Source organism: Oncorhynchus keta, chromosome 20 (assembly GCF_023373465.1).
Source record: "Oncorhynchus keta strain PuntledgeMale-10-30-2019 chromosome 20, Oket_V2, whole genome shotgun sequence".
NCBI lineage: Eukaryota > Metazoa > Chordata > Actinopteri > Salmoniformes > Salmonidae > Oncorhynchus > Oncorhynchus keta.
In genome coordinates, this window is record NC_068440.1 from 13,542,033 (window position 1) to 13,555,021 (window position 12,989).

General features: G+C 43.3%; 1 protein-coding gene across 2 annotated transcripts in view; it reads right to left on the bottom strand.

The window, feature by feature from the left end:
• Positions 1-12,989, bottom strand: part of LOC118399434 (immunoglobulin superfamily DCC subclass member 3-like) — a 36,269-nt gene that overhangs the window by 16,178 nt on the left and 7,102 nt on the right. For both annotated transcript variants that reach the window (XM_035795505.2, XM_035795504.2), the window contains exons 2-6: positions 5,317-5,628; positions 3,608-3,752; positions 3,217-3,347; positions 2,716-2,853; positions 1,942-2,100 (exon numbers count right to left, since the gene is read on the bottom strand). In XM_035795505.2, coding sequence (XP_035651398.1) covers positions 1,942-2,100; positions 2,716-2,853; positions 3,217-3,347; positions 3,608-3,752; positions 5,317-5,628 — 885 coding nt within the window. The remainder of the gene's footprint in view (positions 1-1,941; positions 2,101-2,715; positions 2,854-3,216; positions 3,348-3,607; positions 3,753-5,316; positions 5,629-12,989) is intronic.

The window sequence follows — 12,989 nt, forward strand, 5'->3', positions numbered from 1 at the left end:
GAACAGTATCATAGACACCTTTTGATAACAGTATCATAGACACCTTTTGAGAACAGTATCATAGACACCTTTTGAGAACAGTATCATAGACACCTTTTGAAAACCGTATCAAGTATCAGCAAATATTAAGCAGACATTCAAGCTGAATATAACTCCAGTATTACATTTTAAAAGGGAATTGGGGGATTTTAGGTCACTTTGGGCCTGTATTTGACATTGACAATGTCCATGAACCAATAATTTCACCCATTTCATGTGACCGCCATCCTAAAAAGCTCTTTGTTCTTTTTTCTTTAACAAATAGAGCAAAATCAATAAATGTATGAATGCATTAAAGACCACGTCCTCCATGGCCAATCCACTTGTGAAAGACTGATAGGGAGAACTATTGATTGACCAGGTCAAAGAGGCTGACACAACATGGATCAGGAGAGCCTTAACAGCTGGGTGCAAAGTAGAGTAATTTAAATGGATTATAGGGGTGAAGGGATATATGGAGATCTAGTTTACTTTACAGGTCATATTTTTCTAGCTAGGTATTAGGTAACATTTTGTTTTGGTATTAGGTAACATGTTGGTAGCTAGGTATTGTAACAGTTTGCTAGCCGCTAGCTATTGTAACTAAGTAGGCAAAACTTGTCCAAACCAGAATGCCCATAGGGGCAGGAGCATGAGGCAGCTTTATGTACAAGTACACCCACTGGACAGGACGCTAATCTATCGCAGGTATGGTAACTAGGTATTGTAATAAGTACTTCATGAGAGCTATATTTGGCTAGTTCATTAAGGAAAAGATATTGATTGACTTTGAAAGTGTAAATGCAATGTTAAGACATCAACATTAATATATTGCACATCAGTTACATATTCTGTGCCGATTATCTCTTCTAGAGAGGCAGGAGAGCAAACATGATTACATTCTAATATAAACCTATCAGAGGGGTTGGGTTAAATGCGGAAGACACATTTCAGTTGAATGCATTCAGTTGTACAACTGACTAGGTTTCCCCCTTTCCCTTTCCATAGTTGTTTACGGTAGGACAATTTGTTTCCCATTATGCTGTTGGTCTGTCACATTAACCAGAGGTGTTGTGACCCTTGTGTGGTCCTCAGTATAATGAGAAACACTTAGGATAGCCAATTAAAATGGGGGTAATGACAGTTAGAAATATGAGGAGGGTGAACGTATGGACAGTTGCTGGGTGATGGATGGGCCTTGTCACTGAGGTAGTGACAGCAGTGGACACACACACAAAGTCCAGCTGGAGATTAGCGTCAATGCTTAATTACAAGTGGGAGCACAGGGTCTCTATCACGCCAATAGTGTCACCAAAAAAAAAAAAAAAAACTCCCATCCCCACCTCACCCCCACTTCAAAGCTCTAAGGGGGGCAAAGGTGAGGTGAGAGGGTGGAGCTTGGGTATCAACTCCTCTCTCAGAAACCTACCCCTTTTCCTTCAATTCCCTGGCAGAAGTCATGGCCAAATTCAATACAGCCAGACCCAAAAGCCCAAATCCTACACCCACACACCCTCACCCCACCTTCCGGACATGAACCCCCCTCCCCCTTCCTGCGATCTTGTGTATCCCTCAGTGTCATGGTCAGTTGTCATGATCATTGGCTAAGGCTCACTGTGATATGGAAAGCCATTCTTGGAGGATATAATTTACTGTTGAATAAATTCCCAATGAATTATTGAAACTTTACTTTGATTCAGCCTTCAGGCTGTGCCTTTTAGTGAGGTGAGGCAGGTACAGTATTACCATTTTCAGACTCTTGTGTTGACCTAAACAGTACTCTGATGGCTCAGATATTTTCTTTTCACATCACTGTGCCAGCAACATTGGTGGATGCTAAACCAGGCCAGCTCAGTACAGCTTGGCTTGACTTACTTCTGCACAGTAGTCGGAAATGGATATAAGTGTTTGGAGGGAGCTCACCTTGAACCACCAGTCTTCCCAGTGCGGTACGCCTCATCCTGGTCCCGGGGCGGTTGGCGGCGCACACGTACACCCCCGAGTGCTCCAGCGACACGTCCGAGATCATCAGGTTTCCAGTGCCCAACACCTGGATGCCCTCCACCCCGATGGAGCGCCCATCTGGAGAGAGCACACACACACACACACAAAGGAATAAGACTTTGGCCAACATAGTACAAAAAAACACAGGGTTCATACAATCAAAATCAAGTTTGTTTAGCAACAAAATCGACGCATGCACAACTATGGGGTAAAACGGGTTTGGCTTAGATTGTTGTATTTCATCTCCAATGTTTATTGAAAACATAAATACATTTGCACAATGAGCACTTGTCTCTCAAGTACATTGTTACAGCGGTTGGTTAGCTTGCTAGCAATCTTTGTCATGTCAGCATAGATGTGACATCAGTCAAAAGACCTTAAAACAAGGCATGGTATCAAGAACGAGAAGAAACTAACTGAAACAAGCCATTGCGATTCCACACATGACAGCTTCTTGTCATTGTCGTTAGCTAACTGGCCATACAGATTCGCAAAAACAATGGCCTTCTGTTCCATTGAAGCATGTGCATCGTTTTCGTGACGTTCTCAGCTAACCCGTCTGCAGAGCAACATAGTGCAGAATAGCTGACACAGAGATCAAAACATGGTTGAGCTGCTAGCATTAACTCAGCTGAGTATCCTAGAAATTAAGGCCATTGTACGCCATTCTGATTGCATGAGAACAATCGTTACCCAGCCTGCTCCAAGACACGATGGGCCGGGGATTCCCTGTGGCGATGCACTCCAAAATGGCTGTCTGGTGGACAGTGATGGTCAGGTTCTGGGGCCCAGAGAGGATAACTGGCTCCTTGTAGATCCTGGAAGCCCCACCTGTAGAGAAAGGAAAAGGACACAAACAAAGAGAGATAAGACACTACCGTAAGACTGTTTCTTCAGCTGAGTAAGACCATGTTCATACTTTGGCTTAAGCCTATAGGACTTTTAACACGATTTGTGTGATTAGCATAGACATGGTCAGTTTAGTATTATTTAGAGAGTGTCGCAAACAACTTAAATCATAGATTTAAAAAAGCAACATGAACAAACCCATTGGAACACTATTGCCAGGACCCTCTAATTATATGATCTGTATTGTAAGGGCTGGTTTCCCAGACACAGATTAAGCCTAGTCCTGGAATAAGATGCGCTGTCAATGGAGAGTCGCCATTGAGCAGTGGGGTCGTTCCCACTCACCGGTCACATTGAGCACAGCCTCGTGGCTGAAGCGTGTGTTGGCGATGTTGGAGGCCACACAACGGTACACCCCGGCGTCGATCCGCCTCACACCAGTCACCTGGAGGATACCCATGGGCAGGAGAGTGTACCTAGACAAGTGAGGGGGAGGAGTTGAAAGAGGTGTTAGTGCCCACATGCAGTAGATGTGACATAGTTATTCTGAGAATTTAAAAGTTAGGCATTTTGAAAAAGTAGTTATCTGCAGCAAGGTAGCTTCATCGCTAATATGGCAAACTCTCTTTCAGGGTGACGGCGAGCACCAAGTTCATTAGCAATCATCCAACAATAACCCATTTTTTTTAGGTGTGTGTGAGTGAGTGTATAGGCCTATAGATTAGTATGATGATACCTGTTGTCGGTGGTACTGAGTGGGTTTCTGTCCCTCTCCCAGGTGATGTTGGCCTCAGGCACACTGTTGACCTGGCACTTGAAGCGAGCCACACCGCCATCGTCCACTGACATGGACTCTGGGTGGGTATGGAACTTAGGGAGAACTAAGGAAGAAAGAACAACAAAATATATATCCCCATTTAACATTCATTGACCCAGGTTAGTCTCATTGAGATAAAATCTCTATTTTGCAAGAGGAGACCTGGTCCAAGATAAGCAGCAGTGTCAACAATATTATACAAAAATATAAACATTAAGAACACCTTCCCCCCACTTTTGCTCTGAGAACTGCCTCAATTTGTCAGGGCATGGATACTACAAAGTGTCAAAAGATTTCCACAGGCTCCAATGCTTCCCACAGTTGTGTCAAGTTGGATGGATGTCCTGGATGTGGACCATTCTTGATACACACAGGAAACTGTTAAGCGTGAAAATCCCAGCAGCGTTGCAGTGTGTTTATCTTAAATCTTGTCTGAACACTATGTTTTGTGTGTGTGTGTGTGTGTGTGTGTGTTTTGTGTATGTCCACGTGTCAGTAGACTTAGTGGGGTGTACCATTCATCACCCACAGTGACTCAAATAAACAAAAGATATGAAAGAGTCTGAGGTGGTCTCAAGTTGCCAGGTATGCAACGAAGGTGCTCTCAGCATGGAGCATCATTTATAACAGAGTCTATAGAGTCCGAGGGGGTCTTGGGTTGCCAGGTATGCGACAAAGGTGTTTGCAGTATGGAGCATCATTAAGAACAGACTCTTGCCTGTTTTGACAGAGAGGGGACTACATTTAGTTTAGTAGGACAAAAGCCATGCTTTGACCTCTCCACAGTTTTGTAACATTCGCTGCTGGTTCTCTCTAAATCACATTCAGAAGGGAATATTATTGACTAATCATGTGTTTGTGTAGCCAGGCTACACATTGAACATATCACTAATTGTAAAGCCTCGTTCACATTATCCATAAGAACTCTGTTACGTTGCGCCGGATGTCATGCATTTCAATGGGGACGTACACAACAGAGTGGGATTGCAAAGTAACTAAACAAAACTTGTATTATTTCCTGAAACAATATATTTATCCTGCCATGAATGAAAAGGTCATATTTTGCAATCTCCCAAAATAAATCTCTAACGAGAGGGTTCTCCGCCATCTTGCGCTACACTTGTTCGTTCAGTAGTGGGGCAAGACTCCGTCAAGATGACGTATGGAGTAATGTGATTATTCAAGGCTACTCTAAAACTATGTTTGATGTACTGGGCAATAATGTACATGTATTATGTAACTCATATTTTTCTCTTGACTGAAAATGAAAGAGTATTTTTGTTATTTGGAAAACTGCGCCTCGGCCATAAGTCAAGATGTGTAATCTTTGTAGTGATATAGTCTTTAAAATGAGTTATTTAGCTACTGTATTAGCACCAGTAGGGGTTGGCAGGTGGAGAATAACGATCCCAGCAAGTGCAAATTAACAATTTCCCTTAATAGTCACCACTATGCTATCTTGTGTTGTGTATAGATAGATAGGTGAAGTGTTTTCTGTGTATTGTATGTGCGTTGAGTTTTGGACATCCCCTATACATAAGTGACATTATGTTGGCAAATGGTTATGTTGGCAACTGGTACAAATGACACTAGGTGAAACGGTATGTAAGGGACGGGAACTCCCTTACATGCAAGCTGAACCCGGGCCTTGCGGCTGACCAGCATGCCAAAGCGGTTCTGGGCGGCGCAGTCGTACTCTCCAACGTCCGTCTCACTTCCGCCTCTCTCTAGTCGTTTCTGGAAGCTCTGAATGAAGAGGGTCCCGTTGGGCAGCACCTGTACCCGCTCCTCCACAACCACGGGTACCCCGTTCCTGCGCCACGTGATCGAGATGGTACCCTCGCCCTCCACCCGGCAGTCCAGCATCAGCGGTCGATCCCGCACAGCGATGACGTCGCTGGGCTCCAATAGGAATGCCAGCTCCTTGGCACCACATACATCTAGAAAAGGGGGGAAGAAGATCATTGGCAATAAGGGTTGAGAACATCAGTGTTGATTCATTTTGTAGACCAGTACAGCAGGGAGAAATGGTGTCATGTAGTCCAGGATGATGAGGATAATACTGTGTTTATTATTGTGAACACTGGTGATGCAATTGCATGTGTTTATCTAATCTAAGTACATTCCCAAAGGAACACATTGTTGGCTATGTAGTTTACCCATAAAGTACCTTTCCACCCAATCCCTATAAGATGAGGTAAGGGTGACAGACCAGTAAGGGAGCTTAATAATTGCACCTTATGGGACAATCTAGTAAACAAAAAAATGTATAAACTTATAAACTACACCTCACAGCACTTTGTACTGGGCACTGAGCATGTCATGGCTGGAGCCTTGCCTGTCTCTAATCCATTCATACACAAAGTTTCCCGTCCTATGCCCTCTGTATCTGTGTTTACAAGCAAAGACGTAGACACAACAACACAGAAGGGGACCAGAATGGAGACGGAGTGTCAAATGCAGTTTTTTCCAATCCCCAAAACTGCATTTGACACTCTACACCGGCCAACTGATTGATGGCTGTGTTAGTTCTGCGTCCACAAGACTTTTACCGACACCGGCCACAATAATAGGGCCAAATGCCGTGGAGTCATTGAGCCAAAGAGGGTAGGAACAATGGCCGAGACGGAGGCAGAAGACTAGCAAGGGTTAGTGGGGTCAAGTTAGGAGAACTTCTATTAAACCAGGCGCAGACTGGCGTCAATGGCGCAGTGACGACACATACTTGTTCTTACCCCACCTCCCCACAACCCCTAGAAATTCTCATCACCATAAACCAACACACCCCTCTATGGGGGCCATCTGCCCCTCTAATTCCCCCCCGCATCCCTGCATCCCTTTCACCAAGGCTCCGGGGTGACTTTCCCATGCCACTGAATCACCCCATTCCCCTCTCAAAGTTGACCCCGCTGACACGGCAAGTCTTCCCCATTTTCTTCATCTTTTTTGTGGGCAAACAGACTCAAAAACCCCTGCCCCACCTTGACCCCTCGAGATGGCCGCTCCCTTTCTCCCAGCTGTTGAGGTGGGGAGGTAAAAGGGAGTGAGAAAGTGACACAAAGCCCCAAAGCTCTTGAACTTGCATGATGAGATGCACCATCAAGTTAATGGAGAACTTGTGCATCCATTTATGAAAACTATAGTGAACCCTCCCCTTCTTCTCATCTACAGAGCCGTCCCCTCCTCCCTATGACCGCCGCCACAATCACATCACACCTTCACACCCTTCCATTCAGCACCTGGCAAAGCTGTGGTCTCACATCCATGACTTTTGCCCTTGACTTTAATGTTCTCACAAATCCTCTCTTCATCCTCTTCTTTCCGATGACCACTCCACTTGATTAGTGACCTCTGTGCACCTTAACTTACTTTTACAATTTCATATAAATTGTATTATTTAGCCAATTTTCCTTAAGAACCATGGACTTCCACAGTTTAACAACGGGGTATGTCTCTCGTCCTAACATCCACATTAAGCCGAAAACTTCAACTACCATTTCAAACCCTAAAACAACCTAAACTGGTTCATCTCTATTGAAGGCTATGCTATGGCTCATAAATGTGCCTGTATCAATGTTCTGTCCCAGGGGTATTCAACTCGTACTCTAAAAGGTCTGACGCCTGCTGGTTTTATGTTCTAACTGATAATGAATTGCGTCCACCTGGTATCTCAGGTCAAAATCAATCTCTGATTAGAAGGGAACAATGAAGAAACACAGTGGAACTGGATTCAAGGTCCAGGGTTGAGTTTGAGCTCTCTATCAAATGGCATGTGTGCCCCATCTAAATAAGTAAATAATGCAAGTCAATCGTTTTTTTACTTACTTTATTGTCCCTATGGGTACATTTCGTTGCAGTGTCATGTACACGTTTAAAGTTGCGTTTAAATAGAAAACAAAATTGACAATACAACTTTCATAGCAGTTACCGACCAATAAAACATTTTTTTTTAAAGACTAGCCTGTTGGCCTTACTGAGTTGATAGGAACATTAGCCCGAGCTATTTAGGAGGGATATCACACCTGGCACAAATGATTGTCTAGTTCTGTTAACATATATACATCGTATACCATACTACTGAGCAGAGAATATGTTACGGAGTCTGTTGATGCATCTCTTGATTGCAGCAGGACAAATACTACAAGATATTGCATAACCTTCTGGACTGATTGTGAATTTATTCATAACATATACAGATAGATCTACTGATTCTGACCCTACAGTAAAATTACAATCTGTCCCTTGTGATCATGTTTGCAAGTATAGAAAATTGTTACTGTGCAGGGTTGATCACAAGTGATCTGATGGTTGAACAAGGTTGTGAAACAACCAATCAAATCAGAGCATCTTCAAATTAAATCCTCTCCAACATAGCCCAGTCAACCAACTGACAACCATGACCAAACTTCATCCATAAATGCATCGCAGAGCCATAAGCCATTCCCACAGCCTAAGATGTCAGCAGTCCTTTTCTCCAACACACCCTGATAAAGGTTTCAGCTCGTCCCTGTGACATTGGGACATCCACCTGGTAATTAATTGCACCCACCTGGTGTCTCAGCCCCCCCTCCCATCCACATCGATGGGACAGCAGTGGAGAAGGTGGATAGTTTTAAGTTCCTCGTCGTCCACATCACGGACAAACTGAAATGGTCCACCCACACAGATATTGTGGTGAAGAAGGTGCAACAGGAGGCTGAATAAATTTGGCTTGTCACCTAAAACCCTCACAAACTTTTACAGATACACATTCGAGAGCATCCTGTCAGGCTGTATCACTGCCAGGTACGGCAACTGCACCGCCCACAACCACAGGGCAAACTACCTGCCCTCCAGGACACCTACAGCACCCGATGTCACAGGAAGGCCAAAAAGATCTTGAAGGACAACACCCACCCAAGCCACTGCCTGTTCACCCTGCTCCCATCCAGAAGGCGTGGTCAGTACAGGTGCATCAAAGCTGGGACCGAGAGACTGAAAAACAGCTTCTATCTCAAGGCCATCAGACTGTTAAACAGCCATCACTAACATAGAGTGGCTGCTGCCTACAAACAGACTTGAAATCATTGGCTACTCTAACAAATGGATCACTAGTCACTTTATTAATGCCACTTTAATAATGATGTTTACATATCTTGCATCACTCATCCCACATGTATATACTGTATTTTATACCATCTATTGCATCTTGCCTATGCCGGTCGGTCATTGCTCATCCATATATTTATATGTACGTATTCTTATTCCATCCCTTTACTTAGATTTGTGTGTATTAGGTCGTTGTTGTGGAATTGTTAGATGACTTGTTAGATATTGCTGCATTGTCGGACCTAGAAGCACAAGCATTTCGCTGCACTCGCAATGACATCTGCTAACCATGTGTATGTGACCAATACAATTGGATTTGATTTGATCAGAGATTCCCTGCATCTGCACCCATTAGAATGAGTTAAGTCACACCCAGCAGATGTAGCAAGGAGTAGGGTGGGGTGTGGGTGTTCTCTAGCTCAGCTGGCCACAGCCCCGCACCCACCTCTACTACCATCTCCCCCTCCCTTATAGGGGTTTTAATGAAATTCAGTGGTCCCAATAAATACGAATTTGTTCTTAACTGACTTGTCTAGTTACATTTTAAAAAATGGGGGACTTGCGTCACATTCTGTGGCCCAAGTTATCGAACACATGGCGTTGCAAGACATTAGAGGCCAATGTCTATCTTGACAAAATAGGGGTGTGGGGGAAGGGGTGACATGATATGGGGTTGTGAACGACAGGGTATTGGATGTATAAGATATAGAGATACAACCTGGTGATAACCAGGTTAAGTTATGTCACAACAGGTGGCTATTTTATGTTATTGGTGTCTATGATATTGATAAACATTTGTATGGATCAAGTGTGTGTTCTTCTTCTATTTCTGAACCACAATGCCAATATCAGTAATAATGTCTTCCATTGCAAAATAAATTATCTGATGTACTGTTAGGAGACGGCCCTGACCAAAGAGTGTATATAGACTAACAAATCCCACAAACTGGAGAATGAAGACATTACTTTTACTTTGGACAGAAGAACACCTCTTTTCTATATGTGACTTGCCAAGCTTAAAATAAAACTTAACTCCAAAACGATATAAATGTTGTTTTTTTCTCCATTAGTCGGAGAAAGTGTTGATAGAGTCGCAAAATATTTGTCGGCTGTCAAGTCTTTCATCTTGCATCATCATGTTGATGTGACCGGTGACACTTGCTTCTTGAAAGTCCAATATCTTGAAAACTTGACTGCTGACATGCAAAACATTTAGAGAATTTCAACTGGAGACTAATGAGAAAAAATACCAAAAGATAGATTTTGAGTGGATTTTACCTATAAGCTTCTACAGGTACTCCAAATATGGAGTTGGTCCTCCCTTTGCTGCTATAACAGCCTCCACTCTTCTGCGAAGGCTTTCCACTAGATGTTGGAACATTACTGCGGGAACTTACTTCCATTCAGCCACAAGAGTATTAGTGAGGTCGGCACTGATATTTGGCGATTAGGCCTGGCTCGCAGTCGGCGTAGAAAATGTATCCCAAAGTTGTTCGATGGGGTTGAGGTCAGGGCTTTGTGCAGGCCAGTCAGGTTCTTCCACACCGACCTCAACAAACCTTTTCTGTATGGACCTCGCTTTGTGCACGGGGGCACTGTCATGCTGAAACAGGAAAGGGCCTTCCCCAAACTGTTGCCACAAAGTTGGAAGCACAGAATCGTCTAGAATGTCATTGTATGCTGTAGCGTTAAGATTTCCCTTCAATGGAACTAAGGGGCCTAGCCCGGACCATGAAAAACAGCCCCAGACCATTATTGCTCCTCCACCAAACTTTACAGTTGGCACTATGCATTCGGGCATCGTCAAACCCCGATTCATCCATCAAACTGCCAGATGGTGAAGCTTAATTCATCATTTCAGAGAACACAGTTCCACTGCTCCAGAGTCCAATAATGGCGAGCTTTACATGGTCACATGGTGATCTTAGGCTTGTGTGTGGCTGCTCGGCCATGGAAACACATTTCAGGAAGCTCCCGACGAACAGTTCTTGTGCTGACAGAGGCAGATTGGAACTCGGTAGTGAGTGTTGCAACCGAGGACAAACTATTTTTACATGCTATGCGCTTCAGCACTTGGCGGTCCAGTTCTGTGAGCTTGTGTGGCCTACCACTTCACGGCTGAGCCATTGTTGCTCCTAAACGTTTTAACTTCACAATAACCGCACTTACAGTGGACCAGGCCAGCTCTAGCAGGGTAGAAATTTGACGAACTGACTTGTTGGAAAGGTGGCATCCTATGACGGTGGCACATTGAAGGTCACTGAGCTCTTCAGTAAGGCCATTCTATTGCAAATGTTTGTTTGTGGAGATTGCATGGCTGTCTGCTGGACTTTCTATACCTTTCAGCAACATGTGTTGCTAAAAAAGCTGAATCCCCGAATTTGAAGCTATGTCCACATACTTTTGTATATATAGTGTATAGAGTGCCTTCAGAAAGTGTTCACACCTCTTGACGTTTTTCACATTTTGTTGTGTTACAGACTGAATTTGGTGTCACTGGCCTTCACACAATACCCCTTAATAATATCAAAGTGGAATTTTTATTTTTACAAATTAATAAAAAATGAAACGCTGAGAATTATTGAACCCCTTTGTTATGGACTAAATAAGTTCAGGAGTATGTATAAAAATATGCATAGAAGATACATAATAAGTTGCACAGACTCCCTCTATGTACAATAACAGTGTGCCTTATCTTTATACCCCACACATACAATTACCTGTAAAGTCCCTCAGTCGACCAGTGAATTTCAAACACAGATTCAACTACAAAGACCAGGGAGGTTTTCCAATGCCTCACAAAGAACGGCACCTATTGGTTGATGGGTAAATATATTTTTTAAACCACACATTTAATATCCCTTTGAGCATGGTGATGTTTTTAATACATGTTGAATGGTGTATCCATACACCCAGTCATTAAAAAGATACAGGAATCATTCCTAACTTTTGAGGTGGCAGGGTAGCCTAGTGGTTAGAGCGTTGGGCCAGTAACCGAAAGGTTTCATGTTCAAATCCTGGAGCTGACAAGGTACAAATCTGTTGTTCTGCCCCTGAACAGGCAGTTAACCCACTAGGTCCTCATTGAAAATAAGAATGTGTTCTTAACTGATTTGCCTAGTTAAATAAAGGTACAATTAAATTAAAAAGTAACTCAGTTGTTCACTGGTTACTTTAAAACAGTTAACAGAGTTTAATGGCTGTGATATGAGAGAACTGAGGATGGATCAACAACATTGCAGTTATTCCACAATACTAACCTAAATGACAGAGGGATAAGAAGGAAGGCTGGACAGAATAAAAAATATTACAAAACATGCATCCTGGTAGCCTGGCAGGTAGGAGCGCTGGGCCAGTATCCGGAAGGTTGCTGGATTGAATCCCTGAGCCGGCAAGGTAAAAATCTGTTGTCCTGCCCTGGATCAAGGCAGTTAACCTCAACAACTGCAACCTGGGCACTGATGAAGTCAAATAAAGCATCCCCCTGTACCTCTCTGATTCAACGGGGTTGGGTTAATGCAGAAAATACATTCAGTTGTGCAACTTTCCCAATAAGGCACTAAAGTTGATCTTCACATTTTTTTACTGTATGTCCTGAATACAAAGCGTTGTGTTTGGGGCAAATCTAACACAGCACAGCACAAATGTGGAATAAGTCAAGAGGTATGAATACTTTCAGAAGGCACTGTATCAGTATAATAGAGCAAAATATTTTAGATATATGGCTCTCTAAGATGTGTTCAAATTGCTAGGCCTCAACCCAACTTTGCACTGAATAGCCACGATAATAATATGCATCTCTATAGCCTTTCTACATTAGACATTGCTTCTTGATGCATCAACAAAGAGATTGATCAAGGGTCCCCTTCTTTTGTATGCCAATAAACACATTCATATGGCCCTAATCTGGGTGATATGATGCCTTCAAGGCAGCAATGTAATCACTATGGCCTTGGCTGCTACATATTGCTAGCTAGTGACAAGGTAATAGGGTGCTAGATTAAGGCCTTTGAGGTTTGCCCATATGTACTCTCTCTCTCTGTAAAATTACCAAATGTTGATCCAACTATGCTAATCATCCACTATAACCTATGTGATCTGTTCTTATATTGATGTGGGATGGAGTGCTCAAGTTAGAGGATTAATCCAATTTCAGAGGTGGAGGGTCCGAAATGAGTTTTTTCTTCGTCTGAGCAGCAGGGGATCCCCCACC